At 37.2% G+C, this 20,485-nt stretch overlaps 1 protein-coding gene across 7 annotated transcripts in view; it reads left to right on the plus strand.

Annotated features, from left to right (window-relative positions):
* JAK2 (Janus kinase 2) overlaps positions 1–20,485 on the plus strand; it is an 86,129-nt gene that overhangs the window by 42,862 nt on the left and 22,782 nt on the right. For 6 of the 7 annotated variants that reach the window (XM_069777572.1, XM_069777575.1, XM_069777569.1 and 3 more), the window contains exons 4-14: positions 1,799–1,922; positions 2,721–2,838; positions 3,435–3,580; positions 4,932–5,253; positions 7,656–7,775; positions 11,282–11,439; positions 12,866–12,977; positions 14,663–14,849; positions 16,864–16,991; positions 17,497–17,631; positions 19,291–19,378. In XM_069777572.1, coding sequence (XP_069633673.1) covers positions 1,799–1,922; positions 2,721–2,838; positions 3,435–3,580; positions 4,932–5,253; positions 7,656–7,775; positions 11,282–11,439; positions 12,866–12,977; positions 14,663–14,849; positions 16,864–16,991; positions 17,497–17,631; positions 19,291–19,378 — 1,638 coding nt within the window. Of the gene's footprint in view, positions 1–1,798; positions 1,923–2,720; positions 2,839–3,434; positions 3,581–4,931; positions 5,254–7,655; positions 7,776–11,281; positions 11,440–12,865; positions 12,978–14,662; positions 14,850–16,863; positions 16,992–17,496; positions 17,632–19,290; positions 19,379–20,485 lie in introns of those variants that run through there. The other variant, XM_069777576.1, reaches the window with a different exon arrangement.

A 20,485-nucleotide genomic window follows, 5' to 3' on the forward strand; every position in this document is an offset into this window, starting at 1 on the left:
AGACACCACACAGCCTTAAAACTGCTAAGTCAGTTGTTACTGCTTTATAGACAACTGATCTGTAATGTAATCTAGTTGATCCCATTTCACACATCAAATGAGAACCATGTTTGGCTGCATGGGATAGATTTCTTTTTAACTCCATAAAATAGAGTTAACTTGATATTTCTCAAAACTCTGATGGATCAAATATGTCTTACTGCACCATAAATTTGCAACATCTAGATTTACAGCCAATCCCTCAGTTACTAATCCCTTCAGGGTTATTCCCTTGCGGGGTTTGTTTAGTTTTGGTTTCTCTTTGGTTACTTTACATAATGCTTTCCATTTCTGTAGTTTCCTGTAAGTCTGTGACTCCCTTTCATAGAAAATCATGTGTTAGGATGTGTAGTTCCGGTATATTTCAGCACTTTAATCTGACATCTGCACAACAGACCTCTTGTTCTTAGCCCTCTTACTGGCTCCCTACAGAGACAAACCCCATTTTGTAACAAATTTAAGTTAGTTGTTCTTTAGGACTGAATTACTTTTTGTTCCACGAGCTTATGCAGTTTGTATGTGGAGTTGATTATTTGTTTCTAATGGATTGTCTTACATGCACTTTAGATGTGACAAAAGAAATTTGGGTCTGGCCTCTTCAGTAGTTACCTAGATGATGTTTAGAACAGAAAGAAAGAAATAAGGGTGTTGGGGTTTTTTTTCTCCTGGTTTCTTGTGTGAATTTCAATGATGTCATTCTAAGTCTTGGAGCATGGTTGTGGGTACTTCACCTTTTCCTAGAATTCTTTCATCTCTAACGTCATTTTAAGTTACTTTTGTTGTCTTTATCTTGGGGTTTTTTTCAGTATGTTTTGCCTTCGTCCTCCAAAGTATTTTGCTTTGATGTAGACGTAGTTTTCTTTTGTTATGACCTACTGTGACTTTCACACTGTAATTTTCATCCTACTTTCTGACCTCTAGACCTGTATCTCTTTCTGTCTTCAAAATATCTTTGTCAGTGGTTGAAGTTCATCCCTTTGTGCTGTCGGTTCTCAGGCATTTAACCTGTTTTCTGGATTGTAGCACTGGCATTGCATGGATGCATAACATGGCAGCATAGTACAATGCTGTGGTATCTGTCTTATGTTAGGCTCTACTTTCAGCTGGGAGCCAAAGTAAAATTCTGGTGCTGCTGAAGAGTAAATGCTCAGCTGGTTTCCATAGTTTGTGATTAAGTAGGATTGCTTGTAAATTCTCATTAAAACAATCCTGAATTGTTGAGGGGAAAAAATATTTTCCAGTTTTGCTTAATTAACAGTATATGTTTGATTTTGTTCTTAACTGAGCTACTAAAATGTAAATGGCAAGTGGTTGTCCTCGTCATAACGAATTTCTTTGTATTGCTTCTAATTTTTCATCGGTCTAAAATCTCAATGCTGACATCTATTTTTGGAAAAGGTAAGGAAAAAGGTAATGTACTGTTGTTAGCTGTTACTAAACAGAGAGGCTAAGAAGCCATTTTATTAAATGCCACACAGAGAAAATCTTGTAATCTAACAGTGAAGTATAGGATAACAGGTGAACACAGTCTGCAGTCAGAGAACATAAAGGAAGAATGAGAAAATAAACAAGCAAAAACAGTCTGCATGTTATGAGGTGATGATTGCAATGCTGTTGACAGTGATAGAGCAGTGCAATGAATAGTTGGAGAATATGTGCTAATCTGCTACATTTAACCCATAATTTTTTTTTTTTAGAAAGGTTGATTCTTTGTGAAAACAATTTCCTACAAATGTTTATTTCTCTGTTTTTTGTTTAGGTATCATGCCAGTGTATCATAACATGTTTGCACTCATGAGTGAAACAGACAGAATGTGGTATCCCCCAAATCACATCTTTCATGTAGATGAAGCAACCAGACTCATCCTGCTTTACCGGATAAGGTAATCTAAATCATATTTTATGCACTTTCCATGGTAAAACAAAACTGTATGAGAAAACACAATCAATAAGATATTTACTTGAACCATAGTTTCTCTAAGAAGTTATGGACAGATTGTTGGTGATATCTGGATAAGAGTTAGATACAAGAATCAAAATTATTGGAGTGAGTTTGAATAACATACTTTATCGATTGGCTATATACCATATGCTTGCCATGTCAGATTGAAGAAACAATAAAAAATACAGCAGAAGTAAAAATAATATTTCTTAATAATGGTACATCTTATCTTCTCTGTGCTTGCCTGTTTGAAATTCTGATTTCTGAAATGCAGAGTAATTATTGTGTGTAGTCAGGCAGATGTCTGCAATACAACCTTTTTTCTCTAACCTGATTTTTCAATTTTTCAATCTAAAGCTACAGTCACAGTTTTCCTTATGTAAAAGATTTTGTTTATTAACGTTGTATAAATGTGGCCTGAGTGGTTTTTTTCTTTTTTTGGAACTGTCTGAAAGTAAACTGGAAGACAGTAACACAAAATGCTCTATATTCTGATTAGTGAGGATAACTTTGCAGGGCTCCTCGTTCCTACCAGTAGAGTTTATCACCCTGCTTAAATGTTGTGTTACTCTTAAGACACCAAGAACTGGATCCAAAGCCTTCCGTTGACTAACTGGGGCTTCATATTGGTCCTCCAAACCAGCCAGCACTAATTACATGTCTATGAAAAGTGATAATATCTGGTGTTGGTAAGCAAAGGTATCTGTTTATTGATGTTTGCTTAAATATTTCCTAACAGGTTTTATTTTCCCCACTGGTATTGCAATGGTACCAGCAGAGCATATCGGTATGGCATTCTTCGAGGTGCAGAAAGCCCTGTTCTTGATGATCTTGTCATGTCTTACCTATTTGCACAGGTATGATTTACTTGATTATTTTTTAATGCAGATTGGTAAAGGTTGTTTGTATTTATTCCCTTTCATGTCTTCTGATAGTAACTGTAGGCTCTTTTGACAGCTTGAAGCCCACTCAAGATGAAAATTGAATTCCATGTCGTATTGTGTATTTGGAGAGATGAAGCTCAAATGACAGTTGTGGGGATAGCAGTGAGAGTGTGTAGCTCCTTTCTTGTGCCACTAGCATGTGGAAGTCCTTCACTGTGACTTTCATTTTGGACTGATACAATATACAGCAATATCCTCCCCATATGGACCTTTTTGAGATTTGAAATGAAAATATTTTGAAAACAGTGTTTCTAAGCATGATGGTAGCTGGTATCCATTATGAACATGTGCAGCTTTTTGTAGACAAAGGGGTTCACTCAGAAGAATGCAGTCTTCAAAAAAAAAAACCAAACAAAAAACCACAACACAAAAAAACCCAAACAAGCAAAAAACAAACAAACAAAACCCCCAAAACAAAACAAACAAAAAACCCCACACCCCGAAAAACTTTCATTGATGAGCAGCAGTGCTACAGTTATAATTTGCTTTCTTGCATTCTTCTTTGTCAGTGGCGAGATGATTTTTTGGATGGATGGATACAGATGCCTGTTACTCATGAAACACAAGAAGAATGCCTTGGAATGGCTGTTCTGGATATGATGAGGGTGGCCAAAGAAAAGGACCAAACCCCACTGGCTGTTTACAATTCAGTCAGGTGACTCCATACTTCATAACTGTATCACACCTATTTGATACCTAAACCCAGTATTTTTGCACATTAGCATCTGGGAGGAGATGTTCAGCTGGTGGCAATTGATTTATTCTAGCATGGTGATTTCATAAAGCTACCTATCATATAAACTAGAAATTAATAGAAGGCTTGTACCATGATGGCCATTCATGTTTGAGTACACGGATTTGGCTCTTAATGAGAGGTGAGGCAGCAGCTACTCAGGTGGGAAAGGATGTAAGCAATAATTTGAGTTGGGAGAGAGCTCTGGAAGTCATCAGATCCAACCCCCTGTTCAGATCAGGGCCAACTTCAAAGTTAGGTGAAGTTACTCAGGGCCTCGTCCAGTCAGGTTTTGAAAATGTCCAGGGGTGGAGAGTCTATCATATCTCTGGGCAGCTTTGTCCTATGTATGATCACCCTCATTGAGGAGGATTTTCTCTTTATCTAGTCAGTCTCCTCTGTGATACTGATTATCCTCTGTTGCCTCTTGTCCTTTCACTGTCCATGTCTGAGAAGAGTCTAATTCAGTCTTCTCCATAACCATCTGTTAGTTGAAGACAATTAGTAGAACACTCTACTTGAGCCTTCTTTTCTCCAGGCTGAACAAATCAAGCTCCCTTATGCCTCTTCTGTCATGTCATGTGCTCCAGGCTCTTAACCATCTTGGGCAGATTGCTGCTAAACTTGCTTGAGTTTATCAATTCACTTTGGTTTATTAACCTAATCAGTTTCCACTCCAGCTGAATTAATTCTGTCCTTGCTTGATCTTCATCTTTTAATGAAATCTGGCAGGAGGAGTAAAAAACAGAATGAGGCAATGAATTGGCCAGCTTATTGCAACTCTTTTGCCCCTTGATATAGAATATGGACTGTGATATAGGAACCTCAGTGAGAAGCAACCACAGTGTTAAGGTCTGCCACCTGTATTTTCAGCCAGGAAGTCTGTCCTCTAGCCATGTATTTGCCTCCATCTGTGCAATATCTTCTTTCCAACTTCTACACCAAACAAAGCAACTGTGTAACTTCTGCTGCCTTACCTCAAAACTTCAGTAATGACTAGAACAGACATGTCTGGATTTATGGAAAATGCATTATGTAATATATGTTGAAACTGAGTGAGGACAAAAAATGGAAGATAGAAGAGACAGGGCTGTATTTGAAAGAACATGGTACAGATTGAAGAAAGGATCCTTGTTATGCTACAGTTTAAAGAATAAGGTTACATTTAGAGGAAAAGATACTTTCATGTTGACTTGTTTAGCACAGAACTGGTTATCTTTGCTGGATTTAATGGATAAAATTAGTAGGTTTTTTGCTGGTTATGTATTCACAGCTACAAAATGTTTTTGCCTAAATGCGTGCGAGCAAAAATCCAAGACTACCACATTTTGACGAGAAAAAGAATAAGGTACAGGTTCCGCAAATTTATACAACAGTTTGGCCAATGCAAAGCTACTGCCAGAAACTTGAAACTTAAGTATCTTATAAATCTGGAAACCCTTCAGTCTGCCTTCTATTCAGAGGTTTTTGAAGTAAAAGAACCTGGTGGAGATCCTTCTGGAGAGGGAAGTTTTGCAACCATTGTAATAACTGGAAATGGTGGAATTCAGTGCTCAAGAGGAAAACTTAAAAACTGTGAGACACTGGCAGAGCAGGTAATTTCTTTTATTATTTAAATAATTGTGCAGTTTATAACGTAGCAGAGTGATTGGCTTATGTTAGAAGTTCTGATTTACCCCATGTAAATTTGGTAGGTTAATTTTACTTCACGGTGATGATACAATTTCCGTACAGCTGAGGCTCACAGACATGTACTGACTTAAACAATACAGGATTTAAAATTAGGTTTTTATTGAAGTATTAGAAGAAAGTCAGTACTTGAACATGTAATACTTCTGTGCTTGACAAATGAAAAATTCAGTGTTGGACCCTCATTACTGTAAAAAAAAAATCAGCATGGAAAAGTAATGACCCTGCCCCCAGGTGTAGGTAAAATGCACAAATTCCTCAAATTCCCTTTGAAAAAAGGGTTTTAAGGACTCAAAAAACCCAGGTAAATTTCCCTGTACCTCTTTCCTGCTGCAGCTAGACTCCTACCAGTGTCTGAGCTAGCAAATTTAAAGTGACATTTCTGTGACTGCCAAGTCCATAGACGGTTTGTTTTGGAATTGGATGCTAAATGGTTCTAGTGAGTGCTAGTAATCATGTGCTGTTGCAGTTTCATTTATCATTATTATTATTTCTTCTGTGCATGACTTCCCAGCGTGACTGTTCATTTTGTCAAATTTACCAGAATCTGATACAAACTTATGGCAGTATACATTGAGGCTGTGGGCACTTTCCAAGGTAAAATTGAAGGCAAAGTGGAGCACCTGTCAGTTTTCCAAAATAATTGCATCTGTTAGTCTGGCAGTTTTGATGAATTATATATAGCAGTCAAGACCAAACTACAAAAGGTTGCATTTTTACTGTGTGCTATAATAACTTATAAAAATGCTATTTTTTTGGTAATATTTAAAAAAAAAAAAAATCTGATTACATACCCAGATTTTTTAACTGTGCTCTTAGAATATTTGTAGATTGACGTTAAGTCCAGTTACCTCATTCATGGTTGTTATGTATGAGCCCTCTGATACATAGCCCTTTCCTAAATTGCCTGTAAGTGCCAGTTGCTCTGGCAGCAGCTAACATAAATGTCAGGTTTTGTAATTTCTGGTTTCAGATGTGCAAAACTTATGCATACTATGCTGTTTGGGCCTGGCAACCAAGGCTTTAGTAAGAGTGGTGTTTAAACTGGTTGTATTTCCTATAGAGACCACCAAATTATTTTTTCGTAATTAATATCATCCCACTTACTGACAGAGACATGGTGTAGGCTGAATATATTTCCACCGGTACAGAAACTGTTGATAAAATTGGTTATGAAAACTTAGTAAATTAATAAGGCTGCTTGTAAATGTGATCATAACTCTTGTTTCAGCAAACTGTACTGATGAATCTTTATTAAGATACTAAATCGAAACAAAATTTATTTTTTTAAAGGCAGGAATGACATGTGGGGTAGATCATGAAGAAGTTTGTTTTGCTGGTTCACTTTTCCAACAACCAGATGAACAAATAGAGCTTCAGGGACTTCAGTGCATTTGAGCTGATTAATTCTAGCTGATACCCACTGAGTCTTACAGCCTTGATTATTAACCTGTTTATGTATTAGGATATGCTTGCAGCCATATAAATGGCGTATTCTGACTTGAATAAAATCTACTTGCTTTGGAAGAATAATCTTAGATAAATCTACCTTTAAATCTACCTTTATTTAAGGATGTTACTTAGCATCTGAAGTTGTACTGAAAACAAAACAAAGTATGATTTATGTAACATTGCAATTTGACTTGTGAAAGACTGAAGGAGGTGGTACAGAATATAATAGTATCAACAACTACCTGAACTTGCTATCAAAGGAAAATGTGTCTTGGATTTCCCATGTAATTAGGATCAGTGCTTCACGTTACCTGGTCAGTGATGACCATGGGGGGCTGATAGGAGAACCTTCTCTTAGACCCTTTCTTCATTCATACTACTTCCATCTCTTTGGCAGCAGATTTTGCAGCTTGTATCACTCTGAATGAAGCCATGACATTTGGGGTTGTTAACAGGCTTTCTAAACCTCTGCAATCAGGATGCTAATAATAAGTTCCCCCCCCCCCCCCAAGAAAAAGCTCCCCCAAAAGACTAATCAAAATGTTCCATTGTTAATCCTCACAAAATACTACAGAGCAAAGAACTATCTGCAGTAAAAAAAACCCCAACCCATTTATGGTATTTCCATTCATGGTTCCTGGATCTTTTTGCATTTTTTCATTGGTGCTCCTAGTGATGGTCCTGTAAACACACAACTCCTTTCTTTATTTGTAAAGGCATATTTAAGGTTTTATGGTCCTCTTTGTTGCTAGCTTACAAGTTCAGAGTTGTTGGAATTCTAATGCTGCAAATTGGTGGGGATTTTTAGTTGCTATTTATGTTATTACTGACATTATATAACCAATATTTATTTCAGGATTTACAAACATACTGTGATTTTCCTGATATAATTGATGTCAGCATTAAGCAAGCAAGCCAAGAAGGCTCCAGTGAGAGAAGAATTGTCACCATTCACAAACAAGACAGCAAGAATCTGGTCTGTTTACTTGCTGTTTTTTCAAATAGATGTTGCTTTGAGCAGACTGTGTGATTGCTGTGGTATTTATAGTATTGTATAATTAATCACCATGTTAATCAAGCATGAGGTAAAACTAAATGCATTTCAGCAGTATAAGCAGTGTATCCAAACACCAGAGGTCTTTTGCATTCAAAGGTCTGTGCATGGACTGAAACAAAAATAGGTGTTTATAGTTGAGGGTAATTTCTGATACACAGATTGGTTCTTTTCCTTATTGGAGTCTTAAACCTGAGTCTGTGGTTTTGGTTATCAAGCATACTGTTTTTACGCTGTCATGGTAAGCAGTCTGCCAGTGACCAATACATTGAAAAAGACTTCAAAATGCTCTGAAGGAATGATGATACACAGAAAATGAGTATTGCAATAAAATTAATGTAATTGCTTTTACTATTTAAAATTCTTGAAAGAAGATCTTAAAGTATTTTATACATGAATGTAAAAAGTTAAGTTGTTTTAGTTTGAATGCCAGCATTGCACTCGAGTCAGGCTTTCCAGCAGGTATAACTGTCACATAGTTGTGTGGTGGGTTGACCCTGGCTGGATGCCACGTGCCTAGCAAAGCCGCTCTATCACTCCCCCTCCTCAGCTGGACAGGGAGCAAAAAATACAACAAAAGACTTGTGGGTTGAGATAAGGACAGGGAGAGATCATTCAGCGGTTACTGTCATGGGCAAAACAGACTCAACTCGGGGAAATTAATTTAATTTATTGCCAATCAAACCAGAGTAGGGTAATGAGAAATAAAACCAAATCTTAAAAACACATTGCCCCCACCCTTCCCGCCTTCCTGGGCTCAACTCTACTCCTGATTTTCTCAACCTCCTCCTGCCCAGCAGCACAGGGGAACAGGGAGTGGGGATTGTGGTCAGTTCATCACCTCTGCCGCTCCTTCCTCCTCACAGGGAGGACTCCTCACTCTTCCCCTGCTCCAGTATAGGGTCCCTCACATGGGAGACAGTTCTCCATGAACTGTTGTAACATGGGTCCTTCCCATGGGCTGCAGTTCTTCACGAACTGCTCCAGCGTGGGTCCCTTCCATGGGCTGCAGTCCTTCAGGCACAGACTGCTCCAGCATGGGTCCCCCGCAGGGTCACAAGTCCTGCCAGAAAACCTGCTCCAGCGTGGGCTCCTCTCTCCACGGGTCCACAGGTCCTGCCAGGAGCCTGCTCCAGCATGGGCTTCCCACAGGGTCACAACTTCCTTTGGGCATCCACCTGCTCCAGCACGGGGTCCTCCATGGGCTGCAGGTGGATATCTGCTCCACCGTGGACCTCCCTGGGCTGCAGGGGGACAGCCTGCCTCACCATGGTCTTCACCACGGGCTGCAGGGGAATCTCTGCTCTGGCATCTGGAGCACCTCCTCCCCCTCCTTCTTCACTGACCTGGGTGTCTGCAGGGTTGTTTCTCTTACATGTTCTCACTCCTCTCTGGCAGCTGTTGCTGCTCTCGAGGGTTTTTTTTCCCCTTTTTTACATATGTTCTCCCAGAGGCACTACCACCATTGCTGATGGGCTCGGCCTTGGCCAGTGGCAGGTCTGTCTTGGAGCCAGCTGGCATTGGCTGTGTCGGACATGGGGGAAGCTTCTAGCAGCTTCTCGCAGAAGCCACCCCTGTAGCCCCCTTGCCATGCAAAGCCAATGCAAGTTGTTTCTTCCTTTATCTCCGTGACTGATCTGTGGACCTTCAGGGCTCCTCATCTCAGCCATTTGTGCAACTGGAGAGCTTCCTTCTCTGTGTGTGTAAGAGCTGTGTACAGTTTATGTACTTGTTTTCTGTAAAAATAACTTTTAAAAATTCCAAAAATATTTCAATAAGCATTAACTAGTTTTATTGTCTCTCTAATGGTGCTTTTTTTAAAAAAGGCATATGGTTTACTTTCATTTATAATAGAATTGTGATTTTCATTCATTTCCTGCATTAATGGCACAGAATTAATGACCTGTTAAGAATTTGAAATTTTTTCAAGGCTTTTTATTGAGACATAAGAGTAGCTGGAATATCTGTGATGTCCATCTATGATGCTGAGAGCATAATAATATTTCACATTGGTGGAGGAGGCTTCCTTAATCTTGAGCCATTAAAATTCTCTTTAAAAATTCTCAATAGCAGTAGTTAGGTACTTGACTGCATATGCCTCTGAGGGTAAAAGTGACTTTCTAAGAGCTTGTCTAAAAAAGCTACTAAAGAGTAAGGTAGAGTAGGAAAAAGTCCAGTAGTTGCTGTTTTGTTTATGATTTGTGTGTAGACACTTTACAGAACAGAATTAGCTGATGTGTAAATTAGAATTTGTGATTTAGTTTAACCTGTTACACAGTTAGTAGAATTCATTTAGAAATGTACTTTACACAGTTTTAGGATACATGGATTGATTAAAATGGCTGGATTTCTAGGTCTGTTGTTTGTGGGGTGTTTTCCTATCATGTTGAAACAACTGGAAAGATAGTTGTTTCCAGGTCCTCTTTTAATAAAGAGTTTGAAGGCTCCAGACAAATTCTTGGCATGTGATCAAAAGCACCAGCTCTTTTCTTGCTGTCTAGCAAAGAACTTGCCGAGGAGTTGTGTTCAGCCACTAAGTGTGTCCCTAGTGTCATGGGCAAACTTGTGCAGAACATACAAAAGCCTGTTCTGTTGGCCTATGCTACTGAATGAAATCTAGTGTGACTGTGTAGATGGTAGAGTAATTTCTCTGTGAAGTAAAGACTCTCTTTAATGCTCTGATACAACTGATAAAATATTAAGAAAATACAGATAATTACATAAAAATAGACTATATTTACCCTTACTGGCAGTAATAAATATGTTGAATTTAATTTTACCCTGCTGTTACCTGTTCAATCTATTCTGCATAGACATTTTTCACACCCCATTTTCCTTTGATCACATTATTTTTCTCCCTGCTTCCATCCATTGCACCTCTCTTCATAGTAGTTAAAGGTCAGCTTCCATCTCTGATCCAGATCAGGATGCCAGTTTTTGCTGACTACTAGTTAAATTTTCAGGCAAGTGCTTTTCTAGAGATTTTTCTTTGCTACTTGAAGGCAGCGCCATAAATCTTTGATAAGCAAAGACTTTCCTTTAGGAAAAAAGTTATCACTCTGTTGGCAGTGCAGTATGTGCCTGCCATGCTGAGTTGTATCTACTCAGTTTTTCCCTTTCAAATGTTCCCTTTTGCCCTCTTGTCAGCATTCCTCTGCTGTTTCATATATTTAAAGGGGTTTTTTATGGCAGATTTCTTTGGTTTGGGTTTAATTTTGAACATTGAAGATTGCTGACAAGTTTTGGGTGGCACCAGGAAGGAGAACTGTACAAATAGTAGTTGAAAACAATCGTGATAGCTTTAATATATGTATATATTTCTATCTTTTATACCATTACCATATCCAGGAATTTTGTGTTGCCTATTAAAAATTGAAATTCTTTCTCTCCTCCCCCTCCCCCCCCCTTATCCCCTGGCAATTTAACAGGAGGCTGAATTTCAGTCATTAAGAGAAGCTCTCTCCTTTGTATCATTAATCGATGGATATTACAGATTAACTGCGGATGCCCACCATTATCTCTGTAAAGAAGTAGCACCACCATCAGTCCTTGAAAATATCCAAAGCAACTGCCATGGACCTATTTTGTAAGCAATTTTTTAGCAATGTAACATGGTGATACTATTTTTGAAAGATGAACTTTAGTTGACTTTGAATCATGATGGACATCTTGAAATGTGTATTTGTTACATTTATATAACATAAAATGCTTTAAATTTTTCCTCTTATTTTTTGCTTTGCAAAATACCATGCCTTCTTGATGTATTCTAAAAAATTAATTGAAAGACTCTGGCTTTAATTTTGTTCCCTTAGAATTCTTTTTTTCTTCAAGTGAGGCAGGTAGGAAAGTCATGATGCCGATTTTACAGAATTACAATTACTACCATGGCAGCAACATACTGTGTTATAGACAGCATGAGATCATGTTTTCACTGCAGCCTCTAGCAGTTTTATTATCTGAGTTGCCAAGGAGAAGAAAGCAAATTCAGATAACACTCTCTTCAATATTTGAGCAAGGATTGCAGTGAACTGCTAGCCATATAAGTTGGAGGGTTTGTTTGTTTTTAAGTACTGTTGTCTCTTGTTTGCTTTCTTTGTTTTTTAGAGGAGGAATTTAGTACCTTCATTGAATTTTTTTAACTTTTTTAATAGTTCATATAGTATTGTTTATTGTTTGCAAAAGCACACATGGGGACCTAGAAATGTTTTGTTAGGCAGAATAAAATGGGTATTTGCTTTAGCTACAGAAAGCTTGAACATGGATATGTGCAAGATGTGTTGCCTGAAACTAGCACTGTCTACTCAGCTAATACAGAATAGTTCTGTAGCAATGACAGAAAGAGGATAGGTGCTATAACATTCAGAAGAGATGAAGGAGGAGAGGGATGGAGACCTATAGAGTTCTAACCACATTTCTTGCAGTAATGACTAATGCTGTATATTGACTTTTATTTAGGGCTGTTTAGAAGGATGTGTAATGAGTCTAGACCTTTTCAAGCCATTCTATTTTTCATTCCCTGAGGACAGAAATAGTCAGTTAGCAAGGCTTGTTTAAAGGGAAATTGGTTCATGTAGTAACAAGTGATTTATTTCAACTTCTCTTTCTTGTTAGCCTTTTCCCAAGTTAAACCCACCTTTTTCATCCACACAAATATTTTGTTAATTTTAGCTTATTCATTAGACACTTTTATTACAATTTCTTCCATAATGGATGTTGAAAGTCGTATCATAAGCTTAGGGGAATATACTTTTTTAGACTGTAAGATTTCTCATCGAACAAATAATTGTGGTGTTTTCAGTATTAAGAATTTTTAATATACTTTTCTCTACATAAGCACCCACCCTGAATATTGGAAAATAAAGGGACAAAAAGATTAACTTAAAGGAAGCTGTAAAAAATTGAGTTTGAATTGTTGTTGTATTAGGTATCTGGTAATAGTGCTCATTGGCCAGTCTCTGATGTTCCTGGATTTTGAAATTATGCAATATTAAACTTTTTCTTTTTTATTATAGCATGGACTTTGCTATCAGTAAACTGAAGAAAGCAGGTAATCAGACTGGTTTCTACGTTCTTCGTTGCAGTCCTAAAGATTTTAAAAAATACTTCCTCACCTTTGCTATTGAGGTTTGTATTCTGCCTTAGATAGTACCTGTGTAATCTTTGTTGCATTGTAGTAAGGAGCCTGGGATGTTCAGTAAATTATTCTGAATTTTCTCTCCAGAATGTGTCTGATGTGTATATTCTATAGCTACTTCTGTCAGATTGGCCAATTTTCAGGGTCTTGTGAGAAACATCAAAATACTTGTATGGTAAAGAATCACTATGACACATACCATATGCCTAGGAGAACCAGACAGGTGGAGGGAAGAGAGCTTGAGAGTTGTGGGGATGGTGACATGGCTTTTGGGACATGTAGTAAATGTTTGGGGTTTTTTTTCTTAAGGTTTGTTTTGGGGGTTTTTTTTCAGTTGGATTTTTTCCTGGCATTTCTGCCTACCCACCTTCCTCCCTTCTTCCAAACAGGGCTGAGTTAGACTGAGTATACAGCCCTTGGTGATCTGAGAGTGTCTCTCCTTAACGGGTTCTTCTGGGTTTGGGTCCTTTCCCCATCCCCACTGTGGGGCCAGCCAGATTATTTGCAGCTGTTACATCGACACAGATCTGCTGGATATCTGGTGTTATCTAGCGTGGGAGTCACCCTTGAAAAGCCTGCAATTCTCATGTGGCTAAAGAACCAGATGTACCTCTGCTCTGTGAGATTGCAGTTAGTGATAATACAGTACTTTAATATTGCTGTTACATAATTGCATGATCTTGTTCCAAGGATGGGCTTCTCTTTAATTAAATCAACAGAGCTACCATTGGGTTTTTAACTAATGAAGGTAGTACATGGGTTTTCCTGCTGGTGTGCAGCAAGCTAGCAAGTTCGCTAAATACTGTCAGAGATATGTACATATCTCTGAAAATGACAAAATAATGTTGATGTTTGGATGGAGAAGTAAACAGCCATTTTAAGATCAGGTTCACAAAAATTTTATGTCCAGTTAGTGAAGTGTGTTTGATAGGGAGATTTTTAGACTAAGAGATCCATCCCTGAGCAAGCTGAGAGGGTCAAAGCCTGAGAGTTAAGTTTCTGAGTTAAGTCCGCCATCAAGTGACCTAGCTACATTTTTTTTTTCTTGTTCTGAGTCTTTCTGGGTAAGCTGTTAGAAGGCTTTTGAGATTCAGATTTTGTTGGAACATTTTCCACAGTGTTGATGTGAAGGACCATGAAAACACTATTAAAAGCTCCTCTTGTTTAAAAATGTTCAATGGGATCATTTCAAGACTCATTGTAAAAATAATTCAGTGCATATTGAAAATCTGTGCTAGGAACTAATTGCTTAGAACTGTACTGCAGATGACAGAAAAACAGAAATACAGCTGACATCTCCAAATGCTTGCCAGAAGAACATGGAGTGTGAGCATTTGGGCTATTGCTTCTAAAAATTTTGTTGGAATGTAAGGGTGAAGAAGCTTTCATTACTAGCTCTGAAGGATCTTTCCTAGGATGTTATCTATTTTCTCAGGTCCATCTTTGCAGATTTCGTAACATTTGTTTTTCTTAGCATCACTGAGCTAATTCCAGTGATGGGAGTGGAATCATGTTTTCTCAGAATCACTTTTACATAGTGAGAACAAAATAACAAATTGTGGTAGTATTTTGCTGAAGCGTTATTTCTTTAATTAGTAGAGTGCTATACATTTAAATAAGCTTTCAAATACTAAATATTGATCAATTTTATTTTTAATGGAAAAAACCTCTGCAGCGTGAGAATACCACTGATTATAAGCACTGCTTAATTACAAAGAATGAGAATGGAGAATATAACCTTAGTGGAACCAAGAGAAGTTTTGGTAATCTTAAGGATCTGCTGACCTGTTACCAGACAGAAACCGTCCGTTCAGACAGCATAATTTTCCAGTTCATCAAGTGCTGTCCTCCAAAACCAAAAGGTAAGAGAGAAGTTATTTCTAAGCAGAAGAGTTTCCATCTTTTAAATTAAAGATTTAAAAATAAGTTAACATCAAATGACTCTCTGGTAGGTTGTCCTGGTTTCAGCTGGGATAGAGTTAACTGTCTTCCTAGTAGCTGGTACAGTGCTACGTTTTGAGTTCAGTATGAGAAGAATGTTGATAACACACTGATGTTTTCAGTTGTTGCTCAGTAGTGTTTAGACTAAAGTCAGGGATTTTTCAGCTTCTGATGCCCAGCCAGCGAGAAAGCTGGAGGGGCACAAGAAGTTGGCACAGGACACAGCCAGGGCAGCTGACCCAAACTGGCCAATGATGTATTCCATACCATGGGACGTCATGCCTAGTATATAAACTGGGGGGAGTGGCGGCCGGGGGAATCACCGCTCAGGGACTAACTGGAGGTTGATCGGTGGGTGGTGAGCAATTGCCCTGCGCATCATTTGTACATTCCAATCCTTCTATTATTTCTGTTGTCATTTTATTAGTGCTATCATTATTAGTTTCTTCTTTTCTGTTCCATTAAACCATTCTTATCTCAACCCATGGATTTTGCTTCTTTTCCTGATTTTCTCCCCCACCCCACTGGGTGGGGGGGGAGTGAGTGAGCAGCTGTGTGGTGCTTAGTTGCTGGTTGGGGTTAAACCACAACATATATATATATATATATATGTGTTTGTTTTTTTTTTTTTTATTTCACTTACTTATTTGTGCATCTTCTTAGGCATAGTTTTCAGTCCTAGTGTCTGCTAAATTTTACTTTGTTATAAGATGGTATTCCTGAAGGAATCATGGTAGCCACTTCCCACGGTTAGAAGCAAAACTGGTTTCTTAATTGCAGTGGATTGTATGCAGCAGCGTTTCTTCTTCAGTCAAGTGTTTTCCTGTCTTAAGAAGGAAAGAGCTACTACATGTATCATTTCTCACTGAGGATAGTTCCATAATTAATGGAACAAACAATGCCAGTTAATTTCTTTCATTGTTTGTTGACAGCTGAATTATGCCAAGGCTGCAGTGTGATCTCAAATTCTTTTTAAAACTGAAAATACACATGGAATAGAGCTCCTGTCTGAGTGGATTTTTCTTGAATTTACATTAAAGGTTTTTGCCTAACTTTGATATTCCTAGTATCTTTCTCCTTTATGAATTCTGATAACACCTGCCCTTTTTGCTTATTCTAAGTAGTACTATTTACAGTTAATATTAGTAAGTCTTTGTCTCTGTCCAAGTCCCTACTTAAACAAAAACTTGAGAGAATAGACTATTTGTTATTACTTTCACCTCTTTCAAATTTGACTGAAATTAGCCAATGAATTCAAAAGCTTAGAAAAGATTTGATAAGTAAATACATATGTACACTACAGAGAATAATTTTGTAACCTTATTTCTATTGAAACCAAAAATGTATATGCATCGGAATTATAAATTATTGATTAAATATAGTCACGCATGCACGCATATAGCCACGAATATGTTTTACTAACAGACCTGGTCTGCTTTATGGAGACCCTTTTTCAAAATCACTTGAAGAATAATTACTCTGGTAAATGTAAGGCAATGAGGATCACTAAGGTGCTGCCAGGGTAAAAATATGTAAAAGATTTAAAGAGGCATCAAAGATATGCACATGTTTAACAGAATGACTTTGTAATATAAAAGAAGGAGATAACTTACATCCCCTTTACCCATCCCTGATTGTTACCACAAATACAGAAGTTCAAATGTGAAAGGAGGCAGGAATATTTTCAGAATGTAGGAGCACTTAAACTTGAAATAGCTGAGTGAACCTAAGTGTTTTGCTGATGAGAAAAAAATTGGACTTTGAATTTGTTTAATGAAATACTGTGTGGTTTTTTGAATAAACTGATCTCAGTGTGATACCTTCTTTTTGTTGGATTAACAGCTTCTCATTAATAATCCTTGTGAAATAGTACTGTTTTAGTTTCATATTTTACAAATTTACTTTGTTTTTCTCCCCCCCCCCTTCTTTTCCCAGATAAATCAAATCTCCTAGTCTTCAGAAGCAATAGTGTTTCTGATGTACCTTCATCACCTACGCTACAGAGACACAATAATGTCAACCAGATGGTCTTTCACAAAATCCGGAATGAGGATTTAATATTTGTAAGTCCATTAGTTGCTTCTTCCACTGCAGATGGTTGGTTTAATACACACTAAGTTTTAAAAAACTCAGTATATGTGTAAAAGAGCCTTATCTTAGCTATGAGATTTTGCTCTAATCTTTCCTTAGAGTTGTGAGAGAAAATAATTTTTTTTTTTAATTTTCCATTAGTACAAGTGAGTGGTCTTTTTTAATTAAGTGTCCTTTTGACACTTGTTTTCTTTATTGTAGGGATATCTAAATATATCTTTAACAGCAATTCCTTCCGCTCTGGTTCTTGCAGCAAGTTATTTTCTGAGATCCTTGAGGAGTCAATGAAACAATAAGCAAAGATTTAAGCTGTTTCTGATTATAGTTGCTTCCTTGTCCCCTCAGTCTGACTCTAGAGGTGTATGAGCTGTAAAGATTTGCATATGCATTACTTAAGGTAGTTGTTTAAGAGATCTTTTCAAAACAGGCAGAGATTACTGATTTTTTTTTCCTATCTGTATCCTTCCTGTCTTTTAGGAGGAGAGTCTTGGACAGGGCACATTTACTAAGATTTTCAAAGGTGTAAGGAAGGAAGTGGGAGACTATGGCCAGCTCCATCAAACTGAAGTTCTTTTAAAGGTGCTGGATAAAGTGCATAGAAACTATTCTGAGGTTGGTGTGATTGTCAACTGCTATATAACGTTTGTCCTTGTTATGTTGAGCATTACTTTTCTTAAAATAAAAGACTATTTGTTACACTGGTGGAGGGCTGTGTTTTGAACCAAGCTCATTGTTGGCCTTGTTTCACTGGGAGAATGAATTTGAGATAGGTGTACTTCCCAAAGCCAATGTACTTCATTTCCCCTCTCCCCACCATCCATCAGAGAATTCAGAGCTTCCCAATGAGGGCCAGAGAACAGTGGCATGGCCACAGAATTGCCTTTACCAGTAAATTCATTATGTACAGATGAGGGACCAACATTTATGGAAAACTACTTTCTTTTGGTAGGCTATGTTCAATGTTTTGGAGTTGCACTGATTCTCCAGTAAAATCAACATTTCACATCAAGTCATTAAAAATCAGAAGTATTTATGTATGAGAAACACTTGCCATATGTAGAATCATCCATATTCACTTAGACTTTTCACTGTTTGAGTGAAGCTGTGAGCAAACCTGAAATGCCTTTGTGCAAAAACTAATGCACTGGTAATGTAATTGAGCCCAAGATTGTGTATGTGAGAATTTAATTTTAAACACTACCACATCTTGCTAAAGTCTTTAATGTATTAATGTAACTTTATGTGGCTGTTTATTGTTTATTTTGATGATGCAATTGAATCAAATTCCTAATTAATCTAGCTGTATTTGCAGCCAAGAGAACCAGTCCATTGTGTACTGAACTTTTCAATTACTTTAGACAAATCTGTAAGAAAATGTAAGCAAAAAAGGAAAAGACATTTCAGAAAACTAATATTCATAAGCAACATAGGCATACACTTCGGACAATTGAAAACAGTAAAGAAACTATAACCGTTATTTTAGTTTTAATAAGCTGGGTAACATACTTACATTCTAAAGTTAAGTGAAAATCACTTGTTAAAAGGACTAAGAGTGCAGAAATACAAATATATTCACCTGAAGGAAAATACGCTAATTTTTACCTTGTTTTGTTGGGTGAATAATCAGTATACAAGTAAGTGTAGCTGGAGATGCCACTAAAGAGAATTAAAAAATAACTAAAGAAATAAAAGCATCTGAAACCTTCCTGACAAGGTTAGGTAAGGTCTCACAGTAGTGTATGAGTGATATAATACTTGTCTTTTAAGTTAATAATGTGCTAGGAAGAAATAAATTGGAAACTAAATAGTGTATTATTCAGACTGTTCTGAATTAGTGTATTACTGGAATCTCAATAGTGTATTATTAGTGTATTACTGGAATTAGTGTACAATAGTGTATTATTGGAATCAGTGTATTATTGAAAACTCAGTAGTGCATCATGAATTTGTCTGTGGTTTACTTTACTTAGCTAATTGACATGGAAGAGAAGATTCTTTTTAAAACGTTGAGATACCCCTGCCTGCAGAAAAAGAGATTGCTAACCTCTCTGGAATGGGGATTATCAGTTATTTAAAAAAGGAAGAAAACCAAACCTAAACCAACCATAAACAATATAAAATATGTTACACAGGGTCTTTGCAATAATGTGGAAGTTGAAATGTTTTTAAAAATGCACATGGTTTTAATAAATTTATTAGAAATCATGTAATGTTTTGGGGGTTTCTTTTCACTGATATTTATTCTCTCAATCTCTCTCTCCTTCCTCAAAGTCCTTCTTTGAGGCAGCAAGTATGATGAGCCAGCTTTCTTACAAACATTTGGTGTTAAATTATGGAGTCTGCGTATGTGGAGAGGAAAGTAAGTAGAAATAGATGATCTTTTTGTACTAATTTTATACAGCTGTCTATTTAGAGGTTGCCATTGGCTCTAGGTAAAGGCAGGGGAAAACAAAACCAACCTGTCACACCAGCTGGACACCCAATACGTGTTCACATTGCAGTAGTATTAGTCTTGGTGTATGAAAACTAATTAATATGGTGAAAACAAAGAAGATGAAAAAATTGTGTGAATACAGTCAGCGTGAATAGTAACCTCTGTAAATAACTCAGTCACGTCTGTTCTGAAAATCTCACTTTTGAAAAGTTTTGCTGAACTTCTGAAACAAGCTTTTGAAATGCCAGAAAAATTGCACCCCTACATTGTATCAACTGTGGTTAGCTAGAAAGGGAAGTGCTTGGCTACCCAACAAAATCTTAGTTTACTGGGATCAGAAATTTAAACTGCCACTCTTTCCCACCCATGTGCTGTCTTTGTGAGCACAAATACAGCTTTGGGAAGTTGGTTTAGAGATCCCATTCTGAAAACATGAGGTCCCATTATTTTAACAAAAACACTACAAAATATTAACAAAGGTAAAATCTTTGTATTGTCAACAGATGTAGAATGTGGTTTCAGGTTAGCTTACTGCATTGTGACTATGTATTAATAAGGTTGTTTGGGTTTTTTTAGAACACCTGAAATATATTTATAATGTCTTGTAAATAAATTTGGATGGTTGTCATATGCTTATGTGTGCTACCTTTGAATATGTGCTGCTGGGTCTCACTTTGGCAGTTTTTCTTCTTTATTCAGTCTTTAGGCAGAAACGTTGGTTTGCCCTAAAACCATTTTTTTTTTCCTGTGATTAGAAATTTGTAACAAAAGGAAGCATTTTATAATAACTGTATAAGCATATTATGTAAACAGTTGCCTGCATTAAGAGAGAAGGAATTTGCAAAAGTGAGGGTGGATTCTGTATCAGGAGTTGCTTATCTTAAGAGGCTGGAAAAGGCACAGCATTATGTTTGGCCAAGACCTTGTTATGTCAGTTTGTTCGCAAAAATGCCTACGAGTGTTTGTTCTAGTTTATTCATTGTACCATGCACAGGGACTATATATAAAATTCCAGGTAGATCAAGTGTATAA

This window comes from Haliaeetus albicilla, chromosome Z (genome assembly GCF_947461875.1).
Source record: "Haliaeetus albicilla chromosome Z, bHalAlb1.1, whole genome shotgun sequence".
Classification (NCBI taxonomy): domain Eukaryota; kingdom Metazoa; phylum Chordata; class Aves; order Accipitriformes; family Accipitridae; genus Haliaeetus; species Haliaeetus albicilla.